General features: G+C 38.6%; 1 protein-coding gene across 1 annotated transcript in view; it reads left to right on the top strand.

Annotated features, from left to right (window-relative positions):
- ACTR2 (actin related protein 2) overlaps window positions 1-20,822 on the top strand; it is a 42,079-nt gene extending 21,257 nt beyond the window's left edge. The window contains exons 4-9 of the mRNA XM_050754827.1: window positions 8-80; window positions 3,216-3,352; window positions 5,311-5,460; window positions 10,633-10,778; window positions 14,899-15,031; window positions 18,143-20,822. Coding sequence (XP_050610784.1) covers window positions 8-80; window positions 3,216-3,352; window positions 5,311-5,460; window positions 10,633-10,778; window positions 14,899-15,031; window positions 18,143-18,313 — 810 coding nt within the window. The 3' untranslated portion in view covers window positions 18,314-20,822. The remainder of the gene's footprint in view (window positions 1-7; window positions 81-3,215; window positions 3,353-5,310; window positions 5,461-10,632; window positions 10,779-14,898; window positions 15,032-18,142) is intronic.
- Window positions 20,823-21,200: the final 378 nt, after the last annotated feature.

The following is a 21,200-nucleotide window of genomic DNA, read 5'->3' as shown; positions in this document are numbered from 1 at the left end:
TTTACAGGTAATGTTTGAAACTTACCAGTTTTCCGGTGTATATGTAGCCATCCAGGCAGTTCTGACTTTGTACGCTCAAGGTAGGTGAAGCTTAACTGTTAGAAAAAATCACTTCATCAGACATTTATTATGTACATTTTATGTCAGAGAATTTGGTTTCTCAATAAGTTATAAGCCCCAGAAAAGTACATTATTTATATACCACACTTTGAAATATTTTCACAGTTTCTAAAATTTGTCAAATAATATTTTATATACATTTTTATTTGCTTTGCTAAATATGGATTTAAGGTTAAATAAAGGCTTAAAACTTATTTTTTTTTTAAATAGGATGTTCCCTCTTTTAAGCTATTTTAATTTTTTTTGTGTGTGTGACAGATTTTTGCTCTTGTTACCCAGGCTGGAGTGCAACAGTGCAATCTCGGCTCACCGCAACCTCCACCTCCTGGGTTCAAGCGATTTTCCTGCTTCAGCCTCCTCCTGAGTAGTTGGGATTACAGGCATGTGCCACCACACCCGGCTAATTTTGTATTTTTAGTAGAGACGGGGTTTCTCCATATTGGGCAGGCTGGTCTCAAACTCCCGATCTCACGTGATCCGCCCGCCTCAGCCTCCTGAAGTGCTGGGATTACATGCATGAGTCACTGTGCCCGGCATAGCTATTTTTTTATGCATGGAATTTGTCCTCAGAATTGACTCAAGTTAAATAAAAAACACAGAGATTCAAAAAGGTAGCATAAAATCATGCCTGTCAAATATATAGTAGATTAAAAAGGAGAAGGTAAACATTTGGGAGTGCATGTCTAACTTTTGAGGTGGGTTTAATGGAGGGGACTACTTATATTCCATTGATATTTCCATTAGCAGCTGCCTCCCTCGTTATTGGAAATAACATATTGGCCATGTCGGGAGAGCTCTTTTTTTTTTTTATGGTCTTACAAATTCAACAGGAACTTATTGAGAATGTCTGGGCCTGTCAGATATGTGCCAAGGAGTCTTTTAGGCAGTTAATGGGATAATCCAGTGGGAAAAGGGTGTGGCACTGGAAATGGGTCAAGTGTGTTTGGAGAAAGGCCAGTGTGTGACCTGATGGAAGTGGTAGAAGATAAGGTGAGGTGGGTAGGAAGGGCTCTTTGGGAAATAAAATGTAAATTCTTGCTTTAGTCAGTGTTACTGGGAGTATTTTTGAATTGATGATGGTGTGGATTCCTCTTTTTTTTTTTTTTGCAATGGAAAGCCTCTTCTTTAGAAGAGTACAGTATTCAAGGTCCGTATATGAGTTTTATTTATGAGGCTTATTGCATCAATAATTATATCAACTTAAAATGTTATCAACTTAAAAAGGAGGTAGTTTTAGGCTGGGCGCGGTGGCTCACACCTGTAATCCCAGCACTTTGGGAGGCCAAGGTGGACGGATCACAAAGTCAGGAGATTGAGACTAACATGGTGAAACCCTGTCTCTACTAAAAATACAAAAAATTAGCCAGGCATGGTGGTGGCGGGTGCCTGTAGTCCCAGCTACTCAGGAGACTGAGGCAGGAGAATGACATGAATCCGGAAGGTGGAGCTTGCAGTGAGCCAAGATCGTGCCTCTGCACTCCAGTCTGGACGACAGAGTGAGACTCCGTCTCACCAAAAAAAAAAAAAAAAAGTAGTTTTAATAAATGTTTCCCAAGACAAATTATTGTAATTAAATACTATAATACATGCAAAATTATATAAGAAAAAGGGAGACAGTCTATTAGGGATGAGAACCAAATAACATAATACTGACATGTTATAGATAATTGCATATTTTGGTTTAAAATAACTTTTTAAATTAAAAAATATAAGTTTTTGGGCCGGGCGCGGTGGCTTGCGCCTGTAATCCCAGCACTTTGGGAGGCCGAGGTGGGCAGATCACGAGGTCAGGAGATCGAGATCATCCTGACTAACACGGTGAAACCCCGTCTCTACTAAAAAAAAATACAAAAAATTAGCCAGGCGTGGTGGCAGGCGCCTGTAATCCCAGCTACTAGGGAGGCTGAGGCAGGAGAATTGCTTGAACCCAGGAGGTGGAAGTTTCAGTGAGCCAAGATCGCGCCATTGCACTCCAGCCTGGGTGACAGAGTGAGACTCTGTCTCAAAAAATAAAATAAAATAAAATAAATAAATAAAATTTTAAAAAAGTTTCTTTGACTAGGTATGGTGTCTCATGCCTGTAATCCCAGCACTTTGAGAAGCCAAGGCGGGCAAATTGCTGGATCTCTGGAGTTTGGGACCAGCCTGGGCAACATAGTGAGATCCCTGTCTCTACAAAAAATAAAATCATCTGGGTGTGGTAGCACACGCCTATAGTCGCAGCCACTTGAGAGGCTGAGGTGAGAGGATCACTTGAGCCCAGGAGGTTGAGGAAACATGGGAAACAAAGCAGCTTCTTTGCTGTTCTTTTATTATGAGGTTTAACTGACATTGCCTTTTATTATAAGGTTTCCAGTGAATAATCAAAGGGATGCTTTGGGTAGTCACGTTTAATTTTTCTCAGATTTCTAGTTGTCTAGTATCCATAGGCATTTTTCCAGAATACACCGTATATGTTATTTGTAGTATATTCAAAACTATCTAAGTTGAAAAAAACGAAGAATTGTACAGAGCTTTAAGAACATGTTCTGCTGGGTATGGTGGCTCATACCTGTAACCCCAACAGTTTGGGAGGCCAAGGTGGACAGATCACTTGAGGCCGGGAGTTCGAGACCAGGTTGGGCAACATGGTGAAACCCTGTCTCTACAAAAAAATACAAAAATTAGCCAGGCATGATGGAGGAGCATGTCTGTAGTCCCAGCTACTCAGGAGGCTAATGTGGGAGGTATGACTGGAACCCAGGAAATGAAGGTTGCAGTGAGCCTAGATTGAGCCACTGGTACTTCTCCAGCCTTGGTGACAGAGCCAGATCCTGTCTCAAAAAAAAAAAAAAAAAAGTCCTGTTTTTCAGTCCTCGGTCTCAGGGTCTGTTTCTTCTCATCTCCTTGGGCAGCACATAATAGTAGACCAGAAGTCTGAAAAGAGAACACTCGCTTTAATACTTATGCATTAGAAAAACCTGCAAAGTAAATAATAAATTCTGGCTTCTAGTTGGTTACGTTTCTATTTTGGCTCCCGTACTGTATTTGGAACTTGCTGGCTTTGATTTTTCTGATATGACTTTTTATTTAACCCCTCCCCGGCTTTTATGCAGGTTTATTGACTGGTGTAGTGGTAGACTCTGGAGATGGTGTGACTCACATTTGCCCAGTATATGAAGGCTTTTCTCTCCCTCATCTTACCAGGAGACTGGATATTGCTGGGAGGGATATAACTAGATATCTTATCAAGGTAAGTGAAAGGAAAATATCATGGAAATTAAATTTTGTAATTTGTTTACCATCTTAACACAGAATTGAATGTATCATTTTAGGATTCCAGTAAATCTGTACCACTAGAGAAATTACCCAATTACCTCCCTTATTTATATAAAAATCCATATAAGTTTTATACACATGAAGAGAAAAAGATACATAAAAACAAGAAAAAAAGATGTACAAACATGATCTCTGTATACTAATGAGAGTACGTTATATCATTACCTAATTATATTTGTTATTCCTGAGGAATGAGTAGACAGATATTTCAAGGATGGAAGAGACCCCTATCTTGAAACTTTCTTGGCCGGGCGCGGTGGCTCAAGCCTGTAATCCCAGCACTTTGGGAGGCTGAGACAGGCGGATCACTAGGTCAGGAGATCGAGACCATCCTGGCTAACAGGGTGAAACCCCGTCTCTACTAAAAAATACAGAAAGCTAGCCGGGCGACGTGGCGGGCGCCTGTAGTCCCAGCTACTCGGGAGGCTGAGGCAGGAGAATGGCGTAAACCCGGGAGGCGGAGCTTGCAGTGAGCTGAGATCCGGCCACTGCACTCCAGCCCGGGGACAGAGCGAGACTCAGTCTCAAAAAAAAAAAAAAAAAAAAAAAAAAGAAACTTTCTTGGTCAGCTCAGGCAGCCTTTTCTGCCATAAAACCTTTCTTTGAGGAGGTATGTTTTAAGCCATATTCTTGGTTGGGTTGCCTACACTTGTCCTTTCCCACAAAATACAGTGATAGCAAATTAATGATATTTGAGAAAAACAGCCCAAATACACCAGACTTTAATGTTTAGTAGTTTTCATGGAATATATCCAGTTTTTAACATTTACTATTTTAGTTTACTTGTGACTATAACTAGTTATAATTTTCTTTAAAACATTGCTGGAGAAGGTACATAAGGCGTCTACTTGCTAACATATATCATTTTGAATATTAAAATTTAGAAAATTGTTTATACCAGAATTCTGTAATTAGTCTATCCTCTCCAGGACAGTGGTTCTCACCAGGGGACAGTGCTGTCCCCTGGGGGATATTAGCAATTTCTGGATGCATTTTTGGTTGTCTGAGCTGGGCAGGAATGCTGCTGAACATTCTATAATGAATAGGGCTGGCTGCACCACAAACAATGTATAGTCTGTCAGTGGTGCTACTGTTAAGAAACCCTGTCTCTGCATTAAATTGGGTTGCACTGTCTTTACCTTGACATTGGGTTCCTTCAGTGTCATTTAAAGTAATCCTCCTCATGAGGGGAGATTAAATTAATGAGAATTATAATACTCTCATTTTAGGCCAAAATTCAAAGGGTAACCAACAGAATTTCTGGGGTTGTCTTTAGAGCACAGACTCAAATATTAGAGGATATTTTTTTTATTTCTAAAGTCTAGTAATGTTTTTTCTCTCAGTGGGTTAAAAACTAATATTTTCTAGCATTTAAGAAACATAACAATAGAGATTATACCTTTGAGTATCCCAATAATTCCCTTATCATTTGTTAAACAAATGCTATTGCCGTTCTAATATGTGCCAGACGCAGTACTAGAAGCTAAAGATAAAACTTTTAAAGACTTGGGGGCATTTCATAAATATGGCATTAATTGTATGAGCAAACTGCAGGCTACAGGAGTCCAGCACTAAAATAATATTTATTAATATACTTTTGATTGTTTATCAAAACATTAGTACTCATGTAGAGCTTTTCGAAAACTGACTTTTCTAGTCATTTTACTGACTTATTTATGAATTGTTAATTATTTTACCCTCTCTAAATCCTTTTATGGGGGGTAAACTCCTACTTCTGAAGTACTCAGTAGGAGCTGAGAATCCACTGCCCATTCTGTTATTGATGTGACATATTTAATGAGCAGTAATAGCTTTTGCAGAGTAGAACTCATTCAGATCTATTATGAACTTATTGCTATTGTTTTGTACCAGCTGCTTCTGTTGCGAGGATATGCCTTCAACCACTCTGCTGATTTTGAAACGGTTCGCATGATTAAAGAAAAACTGTGTTACGTGGGATATAATATTGAGCAAGAGCAGAAACTGGCCTTAGAAACCACAGTACTAGTTGAATCTTATACAGTAAGTGTTTCCAGTGTATTATATATATATATATATATATGTTTTAAAGTGGGCAGCCATGGTTATTGGTGTCAGCTTGAGGTTTTCTTAAGAGTCAGTATTTTTGTCTTGGGTTGTTGCAATATGTATATGTGTGACTTTTAATGTCTCTTTCTACATTAAGATGCTATTTAATTATTTTAGGGCACCATATAATGCAAATTTAAGCAAGAATCATAAATTACTCTCTACACTAGGATATAATTAGATGCGAGATGTTATTTTGAGATTCTAGTATTTGGCATAGCATTTCTCAACATATGTTTCACAGAACTTTATTTCCCTGAGATGTTAATAAGCATTTCACAAAAATTAAAAAGAATTACATTGTCAAAAAAGTTTGGGAAATCACTGTAGAACTCAAGAGCCTTTGGTATGCTAATATATACACAATTAATATAGTATGCGTGTTTCTCAGACTTACACTCTAGGACTTTTCAGAATTTCATGGGATCAGTGGTCTAAGAAACGTACTTTGGAAATGGTCATTCTGGAGCATTGCTTTACTAATTCAGTAGGTGGCAGCCTTTCCTGACTTAATATTTTTTAATGAGGTGTTAAATGTTAACTTGAAATTGTAACTAATGAGATTTAGGACCTAGTTATAGTTTATAATACCAGAGGAGTTGACTAGTTATTACTAAAATGAAATAGTAATAGGCAATAAAGGCAAGTATTTTAAAACCATATGATGCATACTAGCTCTACATATTCACAAATATGTGCAAAATAGTCATTTTAAAAATAATTATAAAAAATTTGTTGTTGGCTGGGTGCAGTGGCTCACGCCTGTAAATCCCAGCACTTTGGGAGGCCGAGGAGGGTGGATCACCTGAGGTCAGGAGTTGGAGACCAGCCTGGCCAACATGGCGTAAACCCCATCTACTAAAAATGCAAAAAATTAGCTGAGCAAGGTAGTGGGCACCTGTAATCTCAGCTACTCAGCAGGCTGAGGCAGGAGAATTGCTTCAGCCCAGGAGGCGGAGGCTGCAGTGAGCTGAGATCATGCCACTGCACTCCAACCTGGGTGACAGAGCAAGACTCCATGTTGGAAAAAAAATGAGTTGTTAAGATAGTGACCCAAATATTCAGTAAACCCATTTTAAATTTTTTTTTAATTTATTTTTTATTACACTTTAAGTTCTGAGATACATGTGCAGAAAATGCAAGTTTGTTACATAGGTATACATGTGCTATGGTGGTTTGCTGCACCCATCAACCCGTCATCTGCATTAGATATTTCTCCTAATGCTATCCCTCCCCTTGCCCCCCAACCCACGACAGGCCCCATGTGTGATGTTCCCCTTCCAGTGCCCATATGGTCTCATTGTTCAACTCCCACTTATGAGTGAGAACATTTGGTGTTTGGTTTTCTGTTCCTGTGTTAATTTGCTGAGAATGATGGTTTCCAGCTCCACCCATGTCCCTGTAAAGGACATGAACTCATTCTTTTTTTATGGCTGCATGGTATTCCATGGTGTATATGTGCCACGTTTTCTTTATCCACTGCAACATTGATGTGCATTTGGGTTGGTACCAAGTCTTTACTGTTGTGAATGGTGCTGCAATAAACATATGTATGCATGTGTCTTTATAGTAGCATGATTTATAATCCTTTGGGTATATAACCAGTAATGGGATCGCTGGGTCAAATGGTATTTCTAGTTCTAGATTCTTGAGGAATCACCACACTGTCTTCCACAATGGTTGAACTAATTTACACTCCCACCAACAGTGTAAAAGCGTTCCTATTTCTCTACATCCTCTCTGGCATCTGTTGTTCCCTGACTTTTTAAGGATCACCATTCTAACTGGCATGAGATTTTGTGGTTTTGATTTGTATTTCTCTAATGACCAGTGATGACTAGGTTTTTTTCATATGTTTATTGGCCACATAAATGTCTTCTTTTGAAAAGTATCTGTTCATATCCTTTGCCCACTTTTTGATGGGGCTATTTGTCTTTTTCTTGTAAATTTGTTTAAGTTCCTTGTAGATTCTGGATATTAACCCTTTGTCAGATGGATAGATTGCAAAAAATTTTCCCATTTTGTAGGTTGCCTGTTCACTCTGTTGATAGTTTCTTTTGCTGTGCAAGAAGCTCTTTAGTTTAATTAGATCCCATTTGTCTATTTTGGCTTTTGTTGCAATTGCTTTTGGTGTTTTAGTCATGAAGTCTTCGCCCATGCCTGTGTCCTGAATGGTATTGTCTAGGTTTTCTTCTAGGAGTAAACCCATTTTGTAACTTAATCATCTCCAGATTTGCTCTGGAGATTCCTTCCTGAAGTCTTCTTGATAGTTTCTCTAGTTGTCTAATTTTCCATCTACCTGATTAGTTTGGAAGAAAGTGGCTGGCACAGGGCAAAAGATAAGCAAACTAGAAATGTAAAACGTGTTTTATTTCTTCTCTCTTTTCTCAAAGCATTTGAGGTAGACTACAAAAATATATACAAATAGGCTGGGTGTAGTGGCTCACACCTGTAATCCCAGCATTTTGGAAGGCTGAGATAGGAGGATCACTTGAGGCCAGGAGTTCATGACCAGCCTGGGCAATATAACAAGAAGACCCTGTCTCTACAAAAAATACAAAAATTTGCCAGGCATAGTGGCACATGCATGTAGTCCTAGCTAGTTGAGAGGCTGAGGTGGGAAGATTGCTTGAGCCCAGGAGTTCAAGGCTGAAGTTTTGAGGCAGAGCTAGGATTGCACCACTGCACTCCTGCCTGGGTGAAGGAGCGAGACCCTGTCTCAAAAAAACAAAGCAAAAACCCATATATATATTTACATATATATATATATATTTGATATATACACACACATATACACAAGTATAAAGTAATAAGCTGGTGAGTAAGTAAAGAGGGGCATGAGTGGACAAATACAGAACAGGGTAAGATTTGGTGCAAAGAAATGGGATGCCTACGTTTAACAGTTCATTAAGGTGGTTAGAAAACTTGACCCCATGTTGGCCAGCAGCCAGAGCATGGAAAGAAGCCACACTATCAGGCTTCAAGTGCTTAAGGAAGGAGGTTTTGCTAGTAAGATCTGCTGTGCGAAGTTTTTCCAAATATTTTGGATGATTTCATGTGAACCCACCTGATGGAGGTGGCTTTTTTAAGGTAAGTTTTGGTAACCTTTTTTTTTCTTTCTCTTTTGAGACAGGGTCTCCTCACTCTGTTGCCCAGGCTGCAGTGCAGTGGCATGATCTCGGCTCACTTCAGTCTCAATCTCCCAGAGTTAGGTGATCCTCCCACCTTAGCCTCCTAGGTAGCTGGGACCAGAATCAGTCAGTTTTGGAATCTAAACAATCATTGTAATTGGCCAGGCGTGGTGGCTCATCCCTGTAATCCCAGTACTTTGGGAGGCCGAGATGGGAGGATCATTCGAGCCCAGGAGTTCAAAAACAGCCTAAGTAACAAAGCAAGACCCCATCTCTACAAAAATAAACAAAATGAGCCAGACATAGTAGTGTGCACCTGTAGTGCCAGCTACTTGGGAGGCTGAGGTGGGAAGATCACTTGAATCTGGGAGATTGAGGCTGCAGTGAGCCATGATCACACCACTGCCCTCTAGCCTGGACAACAGAGCAAGACCCTATCTCAAAAAAGTATATATATATATATATATATAGTAGGGCCAGGCATGGTGGCTCATGCCTGTAATCCCAGCACTTTTGGAAGGCCAAACTGGGCAGATCACTTGAGGCCAGGAGCTCGAGATCACCCTGGCCAACATGCAGAAACTGTCTCTACTAAAAATACAAAAATTAGCCAGGCGTGGTGGCACATGCCTGTAATCTCAGCTACTTGGGTGGCTGAGGTATAAGAATCATTTGAACCCGGTAGGCAGAGGTTGCACTGAGCCAAGATCAAGCCACTGCACTCCAGTCTGGGTGACAGAGCGAGACTCTGTCTCAAAAAAAAAAAAAAGTAATTATATTATAAATGTACTGTTAGACTTGTTAATGTAAAATTAATTCTGGTATCTTGTATAGAAATGTGTCAAATGCCAGCATACATGGGCATGCTTATTACTTAGGACAATCCAGTGAATTTTGAGGTGTTATGAGAGGAAGTTTCTACTTAACATTTCTCATTTAATTAAATATGAACATGATGTGTGACTGACAAGGTTTTTTTGTACAAAGTCATAATATGACACCTGATTTGTTTAAATCTTATTTGCTTAAATTGAAATTATATTTATCAGTTATTTAAAATTTATTAGGACCTAGTAGGATACAACAGAATTGCCTAATAAAAATAGTCTAGATCAGTGTTCTGTAAACTTCTTTGATCATAAAACATTTTTTGGATTAAATGATTTGATAGAAGTGGCACACATGTTATAAAGTATTTTGATGGCAAAATAATAGTTTCACAGAGTAATTATTTGGTGACATAAAATTATTTAAAATGTTTGATGTAGCTGGGTGCAGTGGTTCATGCCTGTAATCCCAACACTTTGGGAGGCCAAGGCGGGCAGATCACCTGAGGCCAGGAGTTCAATACCTGGTCAACATGATGAAACCCCGTCTTTACTAAAAATATAAAAATATGCTGGCGTGGTGGCGCATGCCTGTAATCCCAGCAACTCAGGAGGCTGAGGCAGGAGAATTGCTTGAACCTAGGAGACAGAGGTTGGAGTGAGCCGAGATTGCGCCATTGCGCTCCAGCCTGGGTGACAAGAGCGAAACTCCATCTCAGTCAGTCAATCAATGTTTAACATGTCTATTCTACATAGCAGAAATATCCATAAAATCACAAATATGTTAAAATTATAAAACTGCAGTAACACATAGCAGCAGTAATCAAAATACAGTGGTTGGTTAGTGATGGCTGTTTCTGCTTTGCTGCAAATGTCATGCACTTATGCATCAGTGATTTCTCCAAGAAATTCCTGATATTTGGGGGCATGGCATACCACTTTTAAAAGCAAAACAGAATGTGATGATAAGAACAGTTACCTGAATCTATTTAATTTACCTTTTTTTCCCCAAAATATTTTTTAGGAAAAGTTATTGTTGGTAATGATTTTGGTTACAGAACAGATGTATTTGTAAGTACTAGTGTTCTGGAGAACACTGGGAAATTTTAATCTTTTCTGATTAGTACCTGATTATTCTTGGTTTCTAGCTCCCAGATGGACGTATCATCAAAGTTGGGGGAGAGAGATTTGAAGCACCAGAAGCTTTATTTCAGCCTCACTTGATCAATGTTGAAGGAGTTGGTGTTGCTGAATTGCTTTTTAACACAATTCAGGCGGCTGACATTGATACCAGGTATATTAGAAATGGTGATTTCAAAGTTATTTATCAGAAAAATAAAAAAATTTTAAAGTTATTTATCAGAAATAGGTGGAATTAAATAGAATGACTAAGTTGTTTATAAACTTACTTGAAATAATTTCAGACTTATGGAAAAGTTGCAAGAAAAATATAGAAAACCTAATCTATATCCTTTATCTATATTTACCATTTTACTAATTATAATGTTCTGCGTGTTTGTTTTTTCATTCTGTTTTTTTTCTGAACCGTTTGAGAGTAGATAAAATGCATCAATTCTTTACCAGTTGGTGTTTCCTAAGGATAAAGATACTCTCTTACATAGTCATACTGATTTCAGATCCTTTGGAGATATACCCAGTAGTGGAATTGCTGTATCATATGGTAGTTCTATTTTTAACTTTTTGAGGAACCTCCATACTGTTTTCCGTAATAGCTGTACTAATTCACACTCCCACCAGCAGTGTACAAGGGTTTCCTTTCCTCCACATCCTTGCCAGTATTTGTTACCTTTTCTCTTTTTTGATAATAGCCATTCTAACAGGTGTGAAGTGATATCTCGTTGTGGTTTAATTTGCATTTATTTCCCTGATGATTAGGGATGCTTAGCATTTTTTCCATTTGTATGTGTTTTGAGAAATGTTTATTCAGGTCATTTGCCCATTTATTAATTGGGTTATTTGTTTTTTTGCTATTGAGTCATTTGAGATTTGAGTTTCTTATATATTTGGGATATTAACTCCTTATCAGATGTCTGGTTTGCAAGTATATTCTCACATTCTATAGGTTGTATCTTCACTTTGTTGATTAATTCCTTTGCTGTGCAGAAACTTCTTTTGTTGTTGTTATTGGTTTGTTTTTTGTGTTTTTTTGAGATGGAATGTCACTCTCTCACCCAGGCTGGAGTGTAGTGGTGCAATCTTGGCTCACTGCAACCTCTGCCTCCTGTTTTCAAGTGATTCTCGTGCCTCAGCCTCCCAAGTAGCTGGGATTACAGGCATGCACCACCATGCCCAGGTTTTTTGTTTGTTTGTTTGTTTTTGGATTTTTTTTTTTTTTTTTTTTTTTTTGAGACGGAGTCATGCTCTGTCACCCAGGCTGGAGTGCAGTGGCCGGATCTCAGCTCACTGCAAGCTCCGCCTCCCGGGTACACGCCATTCTCCTGCCTCAGCCTCCCAAGTAGCTGGGACTACAGGCGCCCGCCACTTCGCCCGGCTAGTTTTTTGTATTTTTTAGTAGAGACGGGGTTTCACCGTGTTAGCCAGGATGGTCTCGATCTCCTGACCTCGTGATCCGCCCGTCTCGGCCTCCCAAAGTGCTGGGATTACAGGCTTGAGCCACCGCACCCGGCCTGTTTTTGGATTTTTTAGTAGAGATGGGGTTTTGCCATATTGACCAGGCTGGTCTCGAACTCCTGGCCTCAAGTGATCCACCCCCCCCTCAGCCTACCAAAGTGCTGAGAGAAACTTCTTAGTTTGATGTAAATGCATGTATTTTTGTTAGATATTGCCAAATTTCCCTCTCTGGCAGTTGTATCATTTATCCTTTCCACCAGTCTGATGAGTGAGACATTATTTCAGTGTAATTTTACTTTTTATTTCTCTCATTAAGAGTGAAGTCAAGCCAGGTGTGGTGGCTTCTGGCTGTAATTGCAGCACTTTGGGAGGCTGAGCAGGAGGTGTGCTTAAGCCCGGGAGTTTAAGACCAGCCTGGGCAACATATGGACATCCTGTCTTTACATAAATTTTTTTCAAAAAGATTAGCCAGGTGTGGTGGTGGTGTACTCCTGTAGTCCTAGCTACTCAGAAGGCTGAAGTGGGAGGATCGCTTGAGCCTGAGAGGTAGAGGCTGCAGTGAGCCACGATTGTGCCACTGCACTGCAGCCTGGGTGACAGAGTGAGACCCTGTCTCTCCCCACCTCCACAAAAAAAAAGTTACTATGAAAATTATATATATATATATAACATATTTTTGTATATTTAAGGGACTTTTTTTTTTTTAATAGAGTCTTGCTCTGTCGCCAGGCTGGAGTGCAGTGGTGCAATCTCAGCTCACTGCAACCTCCATCTCCTGGGTTAAAGCGATTCTCCTGCCTCAACCTCCCAAGTAGCTGGGACTACAGGTGCGTGCCACCACGCCCAGCTAATTTTTGTATTTTTAGTAGAGATGGGGTTTCACCATGTTGGCCAGGATGGTCTCTGATCTCTTGACCTCGTGATCCGTCCACCTCGGCCTCCCAAAGTGCTGGGATTACAGGCGTAAGCCACCGCGCCCAGCCTTAAGGGACATTTTTGATTTTTTTTTTTTTTTTTTTTTGGCAAATCGTTCATGGCTTTTTTGTCTGTAGATTTTGGAGTTTTGGGTTTTTTGGGTTTTTTTTTCCAGTTTTGAAAAGTTTTCTTTTAGCTTTCTGATGTCTTTTACAGATATTTCCTCTGTTTGCCATTTGTCTATTGCTCTTAGTGTTTTAGCCATGCAAAAGTTTGTTTTTATTTAGTCATATAAGAAGATTTATAGTCATATTTTATTACAGCTAGAGCTTGAGTCATCGTTAGAAATCCCTTCTCTACACTCAGGTTATAGAGGAATTCACCCAGAAGCATTTTGTACAGCAAGCATTTATTTGTTTGTGTGACCCTGAAGCCACCTAATTAATTTTGATGGGATGGCTTTGGAGCCAGGATAGTAATAGAAATTAATAAAAATAGCAGTTGACTTATAACAAGCTATAAACCTTGTGCAAGATGATCAGAAATCGAATCTAGCCTTCATAATCATGGTAAATTCTCATGATAGGGATTAGATTATTTTGTCCTTTGATTTGATGTTCATTCACAGCAGAATTGTATTTAAAAGTATATGCTCGCCAGGCGCGGTGGCTCACGCCTGTAATCCTAGCACTTTGGGAGGCTGAGGCGGGCGAATCACGAGGTCAGGAGTTCGAGACCATCCTGGCCAACATGGTGAAACCCGTCTCTACTAAAAATACAATAAATTAGCTGGGTGTAGTGGCAGGCATCTGTAATCCCAGCTACTCAGGAGGCTGAGGCAGGAGAATCGCTTGAACCCAGGAGGCGGAGCAGTGAGCCGAGATTACGCCACTGCTCTCCAACCCAGGCGACAAAGTGAGACTCTGTATATTTAAAAAAAAAAAAAAAAAGTACATGCCTGTTGTTGCTGATTAGGGCTTCGACGTTCCCAAAGCGTGGAGTCAGATTCAGTACCTTCTCCACAGAGTTGGCGTTGCAAAGTGGAATAACTCAAATTTTGTTTTGTGTGTTCTGCATGTTGAAAATGTACATGTAAATGCTTATGTGTACTTATCACGTGAATCTGTATTTCAGCTGCTTAGTTTATGCGACATTCACCAGGCTTGCTTTGGCAATTAAATACAAAAACAATGCTTTGTTGGAGTTGCAGTAGCTTTAGCCATTGAGAACCTGGAAGCCAGTTTGAATAAGGCCAAAATGGGTGCAAATCAGCTCCCAAACTTTGTATTATTCCTCAGACCCTCACTCAGATTCTGTTACTTTTACTACATATGCAGTCTTTTTAGATTGGATTATCTGATATCATAGACAACAGCATATTTAAGGAAAAAAGAGGGTGCTGCTATAAGAAGCATACACATCATTCTAGCCAAAAATAACAGCAGACAGCCTCTAAGCAAAGGAACATAAAAGAGAAAACTACAAAAGATAAATAAAAAAATTAAAAAGCAGGAATTCTGGATTAAAGTAGAATAGGGCTAATTATAGTAAATCACCACATTTCAATGGCTTTAGGGAAGCATGTGACAACATAGTCCAAGTACTAGAAGTTTGTAATGTAAATCTTGGTCATTATTAGAAGTCTCAGTTACATTCACACAAAAAAAATGTATTATATACTTTTAGAAGTATTTTATTTTCATCAAAATTATAAAAAGGTTTTATGTGTAAAGAGGGGTCATTACTTCACAGTAGTAATAACAGCAAATATTCAGCCCTGTGATTTACATGTGGAATTTTATTTAATTCTCCCAGCAACCCCATGAGGCTGACATAAGTAACAGTAACCGTGAGATACCATTTTCCTAACCTAAAACTCCAAATGAATAACCATTGTGTCTTTCTAGATCTGAATTCTACAAACACATTGTGCTTTCTGGAGGGTCTACTATGTATCCTGGCCTGCCATCACGGTTGGAACGAGAACTTAAACAGCTTTACTTAGAACGAGTTTTGAAGGGTGATGTGGAAAAACTTTCTGTAAGTATTAGTAAATCAACTATTATTAACATTCTTTTAAAAGACTGTACAGTAGTTTGTGAATCTTGACAACCACCAGAGGGGGCAAGATGTCTTCCAAAACAAATTCCTACTGCAGTCAAGTGCAGTCTGGAAATGACAGGAAGAGGGAAATAGTTCAAGATAAGCTCTGGTCACCTCTATAGTCAATGGATGGAGGCAGTGAGGTCAGGGCCAAAAGTTCTGGTTCATCTGTAACAACCAGCACAGACTCCGAGGCGCCTCTATGTGCAAAAGAAGAACCTGCTGTACTATGGGGGAATAAATGCCCCATTTGAGGTTTTTTTTGTTTTTTGTTTTTTGTTTTTTTTTTAAACTTATTTTGGATATGCAATCAGCCTTTAGCACTTCTCTTGGGCTGTCTCATATTTCTGACTTTGTTTGTTACATATGTTGTCTTCTCTCCTCCATCAGATTGTAAAACATCATGTCTCAAATTTTTTTGCATCCCGGTAACTGTCATAGCTCTTGAAACAGACTTTAATTGGTAGTTGTTGGTATGTACAGTAGAAAGAAATTTTTTAACTAGTAATAGTTGATGTTTCTTTGGCATGGGTTTGTGTGTTTTTTCCACCAAACTCTGGACTATGAAATATACAGTATGTGCTGTATACTCAACCAAGAGTTATCTAATCTTGAGTTAATCTCTGAGCTTTGTCTCACTGACTTTGATCAACTATTTTAGATAATGAGATTATGTATTATAGAGTACTGTATGTTACATCTTTCATATATGACTCAAATTGTTGAAATTAAATTGAGTATGGGCTCACATACATTAAACAGATTAACAGACTCGAAAGGAGCCGTGCTGTCTAGGTACTTCACTCATTTTTCTGATTTTATTGAGTTTTACATATAATTTATAATTGATCTCAGGTGATCATTTATTCAGCAAACATTTCTTGAACTCCTGGGTGCCAGACATAGGTCTAGGTGCTGGGGACAAACAAAACAATGAAAACAGAATCCCTACTTTTAGTCTAAATAATGTATTAGTGGTAATAAGTGATATGAAGAAAAGTAAGGTGAAGAGCTGGAAACTGTTAGTGGTTGGAGAGGTTGTGTGCTCCTTCATAAACTGTGATCAGGAAAGGCCTAAGGCCTTCTGGGTGAAGTGACTTTTGATCAGAGACCTAAGTTGAGCGTGAGAGGAGTGAGCCATGCAGCTATCTGGGGGAAGAATCTTATAGGCAGGAACAATGCAAAAGCCCCAGGTTGGTGGGAATGTGCCAGTGTGGCTGGAGCAGAGAGAGCAAGGGAGGAGGACACGTGGGATATGAGGTCAGAAGGGTAGCAGGAGGGCAGGTCTTGTTCAGCCATGGTAAAGGGTTTGGCTTGACTCCTGGTGAAATGGAAAGTCTTGGGTGCCGGGGCGGTTTAAGCAGAGAAATGATAGGATCTGATGTATATTTTTAAGGGCTCATTAAGTCTGGTGTGTTGAATAGACTCTTGGGGGAAGAGGGAACAAAGGTGGGCATAGACCAGTTAGGAGGCACTGAGAGGAGGGAAGGGATGGTAGAGTTTTAGACTAGAGGAGAAGGTTGCAATGGTTGTTTTGGAGAATGGAAGAAAGAATAGAGAAATGTAATAGGATTACCATGCAGCAGCAAGCTCAGTTGAGGTTAGTGATACATTGAAGCAAGATGTTTTGTATCTTTCTTATCTTGTTCAGCTGCTTGAGAGCAGGTGCATGAGTTCAGCAAGGAGGGAGTGGTAAATGGAGTAATCTGATAGAATGAGTTTCATTGGAGCTATGGAGTTTTAGGGATGAGCAAGATGAAGCAATGAAGAGCAAGAACTCATATTACCAAACCTCCAGGGTTAAGGTAGTGTGTGAGAGAGAAACAGTAAGCAGTTGAGATATTTACAGAAGCAGCGTCTTCAGGAGCTAGCTAAGTTTCCCTTAGAGCAGAGGTGGGCATTTATAGCCCTTATGCCAAAACTGCTTTTTTGTTTTTGTTTTTGTTTTAACTTTTATTGGAACACAGCCAAGCCCATTTGTTTACATAATGTTACCTGTTGTCATTTACTGTCTGTGGGCACCTTCTAGCTACATGTGGGGTTGGGTACTTGTCACACCTGCAAAGCCTCAAGTATCTGGCCCTTTCCAAAAAAATTGGCTGACCCCTACCTAAGAGCAAGAAAGCTAAAGGAACAATTAAAATAGTCTCAGAATTGGTAAATAAACTCATGTTTTTCTTTATCTTGGAAACCCTTACAGTTCTCAGAACCCTTACAGTTCATTTATGTGACATAAATATACAAATGATTTGGAATGACATAGTTACATTGGGTGTTTTTTGCAGGATTGTGACACTGTAAATGAAAAACTTGCTATGTCATTTTAAGGTCTCTTTCAGTGTTGACCAACCATAAAGATAAGGAGAGTGTGTCCTTCCTAGACACTTAATAGTAGCTACAGAGTATAAAACTTTTCCCAGTTGTCTTTAATTTTGGTTACTGTGTTCATTTTCTCATAACATCCCCATGATTTGTTTTGACCATATTTGGCCTTGTTTAAGAACATTTCATTTGATTTTGAGACAATAGAAAGTAAGCTTTGCTTAAAAGAAAAGAACTTCAGTTTTACTCAGTTGCACTGGACTAGAATCATAACAGTATTAGACCTTTAAGAAGTCATGCAAGTCCTCTTATCCAGACTTTGTTTGATAGCAAAGTGACTTTCCCAAGTGGTCATCTGCCAGGGGATGGGAAATTTGCGCTAATTATGTCTCTCATGTTTGGTCCCTCAGTAGGGTGTTAAGTCATGTAATTTACTGATCAAATTAGGACACTCAAGAATGAAAAGGGATGGTGTTAATAATGATGGGACACCACGTGTAAATCAGGACTGTTCCAGGCATGCTGGGATGGATGTGTGGTCTCCTAAACATGAGCTTTGGGCAAATTACTAAGTGTTCCTGTACCTCAGGTACCAAATCCTACCGTTCTACTTATATCACAGGACTGTTGCAAGGTTGAGCGAGAGCATATATTTAAAAGTCATTTTCATAAAGCAGAAAGCACTGTGCACATGTACCATTTTATTATCCTTTCTTTCTCCTTTAGAAATTTAAGATCCGCATTGAAGACCCACCCCGCAGAAAGCACATGGTATTCCTGGGTGGTGCAGTTCTAGCGGATATCATGAAAGACAAAGACAACTTTTGGATGACCCGACAAGAGTACCAAGAAAAGGGTGTCCGTGTGCTGGAGAAACTTGGTGTGACTGTTCGATAAACTCCAAAGCTTGTTCCCATCACACCCCTAATGCTTTCTTTTTTCCTTTATTGCCAATCTTTGAACTCATTCAACTCCAGGACGTGGAAGAGGCCTCTCTCTGCCCTTTGACTGGAAAGGTCAAGTTTTATTCTGGTGTCTTGGGGAAGCTTTGTTAAATTTTTGTTAATGTGGGTAAATCTGAGTTTAATTCAACTGCTTCCCTACATAGACTAGAGGGCTCAGGATCCTGTCTGCTGCTTTGTTTCTTCTAAGTAGGCATTTAGATCATTCCTGTAGGCTTCCTGTTTTCACTTTACTGCTCTAATGCTGCTAGTCGTAGTCTTTAGCACACTAGGTGGTATGCCTTTATTAGCATAAGAAAAAAACTTCAGGAGCTTTTACATATTACTGGGGTGGGGGGTGGTTCGGGATGGGTGGGCAGCTGCTGAACCCTTTAGGGCATTTCCTCTGTAATGTGGCGCTTTCAGCTGTACTGCTGCAGCTTTAAGTACCTTAAAGCTTCTCCTGTGAACATCTTAGGGAAATGTTAGGTTCAGAACTAAAGTGTTTTGGGTGAGTTCTGTTGGGGGGAGGGGTAACAGTGGGTGGTCTTCTGATTTTTATTTTTGAGGTTTTCTCACTGGAGTACATAGAGGAACTTTATTTACAGTACTTTGATTTGGCAGGTTTTCTTCTACTTGTGCTCTGTCTGGAGCTGTTTCCATATGATATAAAAAGCAAGTGTAGTATTCCATTACTATGTGGCTTAGGGATTTATTTATTTTTAAAAATCAACCATGTTAGCTGGGACTAGACTCCCTACAGTCCTTCAATGGAAAAGTAACATTTAAAAATCCTTTTGGTAATTCAAATTACAGATTTAAAAGTGCTTAAGATCTGGTGTTTTGTTAATGCTTCTGTTTATTCCAGAAGCATTAAAGTAACCCATTGCCAAGTATCATTCTTGCAAATTATTCTTTTATGTAACTGACCAGTGCTTAATAAAACAAGCAGGTACTTACAAATAATTACTGGCAGTAGGTTATAATTGGTGGTTTAAAAATAACATTGAAATACGGGACTTGTTGCCAATTGGGTAATTTTCATTAGTTGTTTTGTTTGTTTGTTTTGATTTGAAATCTGGAAGTACAGTAAAATTTGACTGTTTAAAATGTTGGCCAAAAAAAAAATCAAGATTTAAATTTTTTATTTGCACTGAAAAACTAATCATAACTGTTAATTCTCAGCCATCTTTGAAGCTTGAAAGAAGAGTCTTTGGTATTTTGTAAACGTTAGCAGACTTTCCTGCCAGTGTCAGAAAATCCTATTTATGAATCCTGTCGGTATTCCTTGGTATCTGAAAAAAATATCAAATAGTACCCATACATGAGTTCTTTCTAAGTTTGAAAAATAAAAAGAAATTGCATCACACTAATGACAAAATACAAGTTCTGGAAAAAAATATTTTTCTTCATTTAAAAACTTTTTAACTAATAATGTCTTTGAAAGAAGAGGCTTAATTTGGAGGTGACTAAAATCAAAAGAAATTATTGACTTGAGGGTCTCTGTTTTGTAAGAATACATAATTAGCTTAAATAAGCAGCAAAAGGTTAGTTTTAATTATGTAGCTTCTGTTAATATTAAGTGTTTTTTGTCTGTTTTACCTCAATTTGAACAGATAAGTTTGCTTGCATGCTGGACATGCCTCAGAACACATGAATAGCCCGTACCAGATCTTGGGAACATGGATCTTAGAGCCACTTTGGAATAAGTTCTTATATAAATACCCCCAGCCTTTTGAGAATGGGGCTTGTTAAAGGACGCGTATGTAGGGCCAGTACCTACTGGCAGTTGGGTTCAGGAAAATAGGATTGACTTGGCCTTGGGTCCCTTGGTCCATTTTAAAATCTGGGAGTAGAAAACAACAAAAAATGGAACGGACTCTTAAAATAATGAAAGAGCATTTATCATTTGTCCCTTGAATGTAGAATTTGTTTTTGATTTCAGAATTCTGCTGGTAAACATGTCAGTTAAAATGGTATATTATGTGTATGTATTATAATTTAGAAATCCCATTTTATAATGTTACTATTCCAAGGTGACATAATACATTTACATTTGGGATTTGGGTGGACTATTATATTTAACTGGAGTTGTTGGCAAGTGTGAATCCCTCAGGAAAAAAAAAATCTGTTTTAAAAAGCAATCTGATTCTTGGCTCTTGAAACTATTGTTACTTAAATCTCCAATAATTAAAAATTTTAAATTTTTAAATCAGAATTGTCAATACTTTGACCTTTGAGAAGGATTTCTTAGAAATACATTTAGTAATGTTCCCAAGACATCAATCTTACATTTAAACTTTTTTCTTTAAAACATGGTATTGGTTGTTAACTTTTACACAGTTCTGAGTACTGTTAATATCTGGAAAGTATCTTGAGAGATCAGTGGAAAGCTAAACAGTCTAAATTTAACATGAAATACTTCTTTTTGATTCAGAAAATAAAATCAGATTTTTTCAAAGTCAGTTTGAATTTTGTCATTTCTTTCTAATAGTTTTTTCTCTTGTTTCATTTTATCTTTTATTCGTATTTTTATTTTTGTTAATGCAAGATGAATTGACAGCTTTATGCTCGTTGTTAGGTCAAGTTCATGTCTGTGTTCTATTATTGACAAAACAACTTCTTATTTCTGTTATGATTTTATAAATAAGAAAATAGAAGAGCGATTTATAGCTACATCAGAGGCTGTTTTCTTCCAACAGACCGTTTTGTCTCCCAAAAGATTTAAGGTGGCTTTCACAGAATTAGAAATGCTAAAAAGACCGAGGTGTCACATGCCCCCTTTCAAGGACATATTAACTCACCTGCAGACTTTTAGGCATATTTAACAAAATAAAAGAAGG

The sequence above is a fragment of the Macaca thibetana genome, chromosome 13 (assembly GCF_024542745.1).
Source record: "Macaca thibetana thibetana isolate TM-01 chromosome 13, ASM2454274v1, whole genome shotgun sequence".
Lineage (NCBI taxonomy): Eukaryota > Metazoa > Chordata > Mammalia > Primates > Cercopithecidae > Macaca > Macaca thibetana.
The sequence above is the reverse complement of the archived record's forward strand: the minus strand, read 5'-3'. Positions and strand labels throughout refer to the sequence as shown.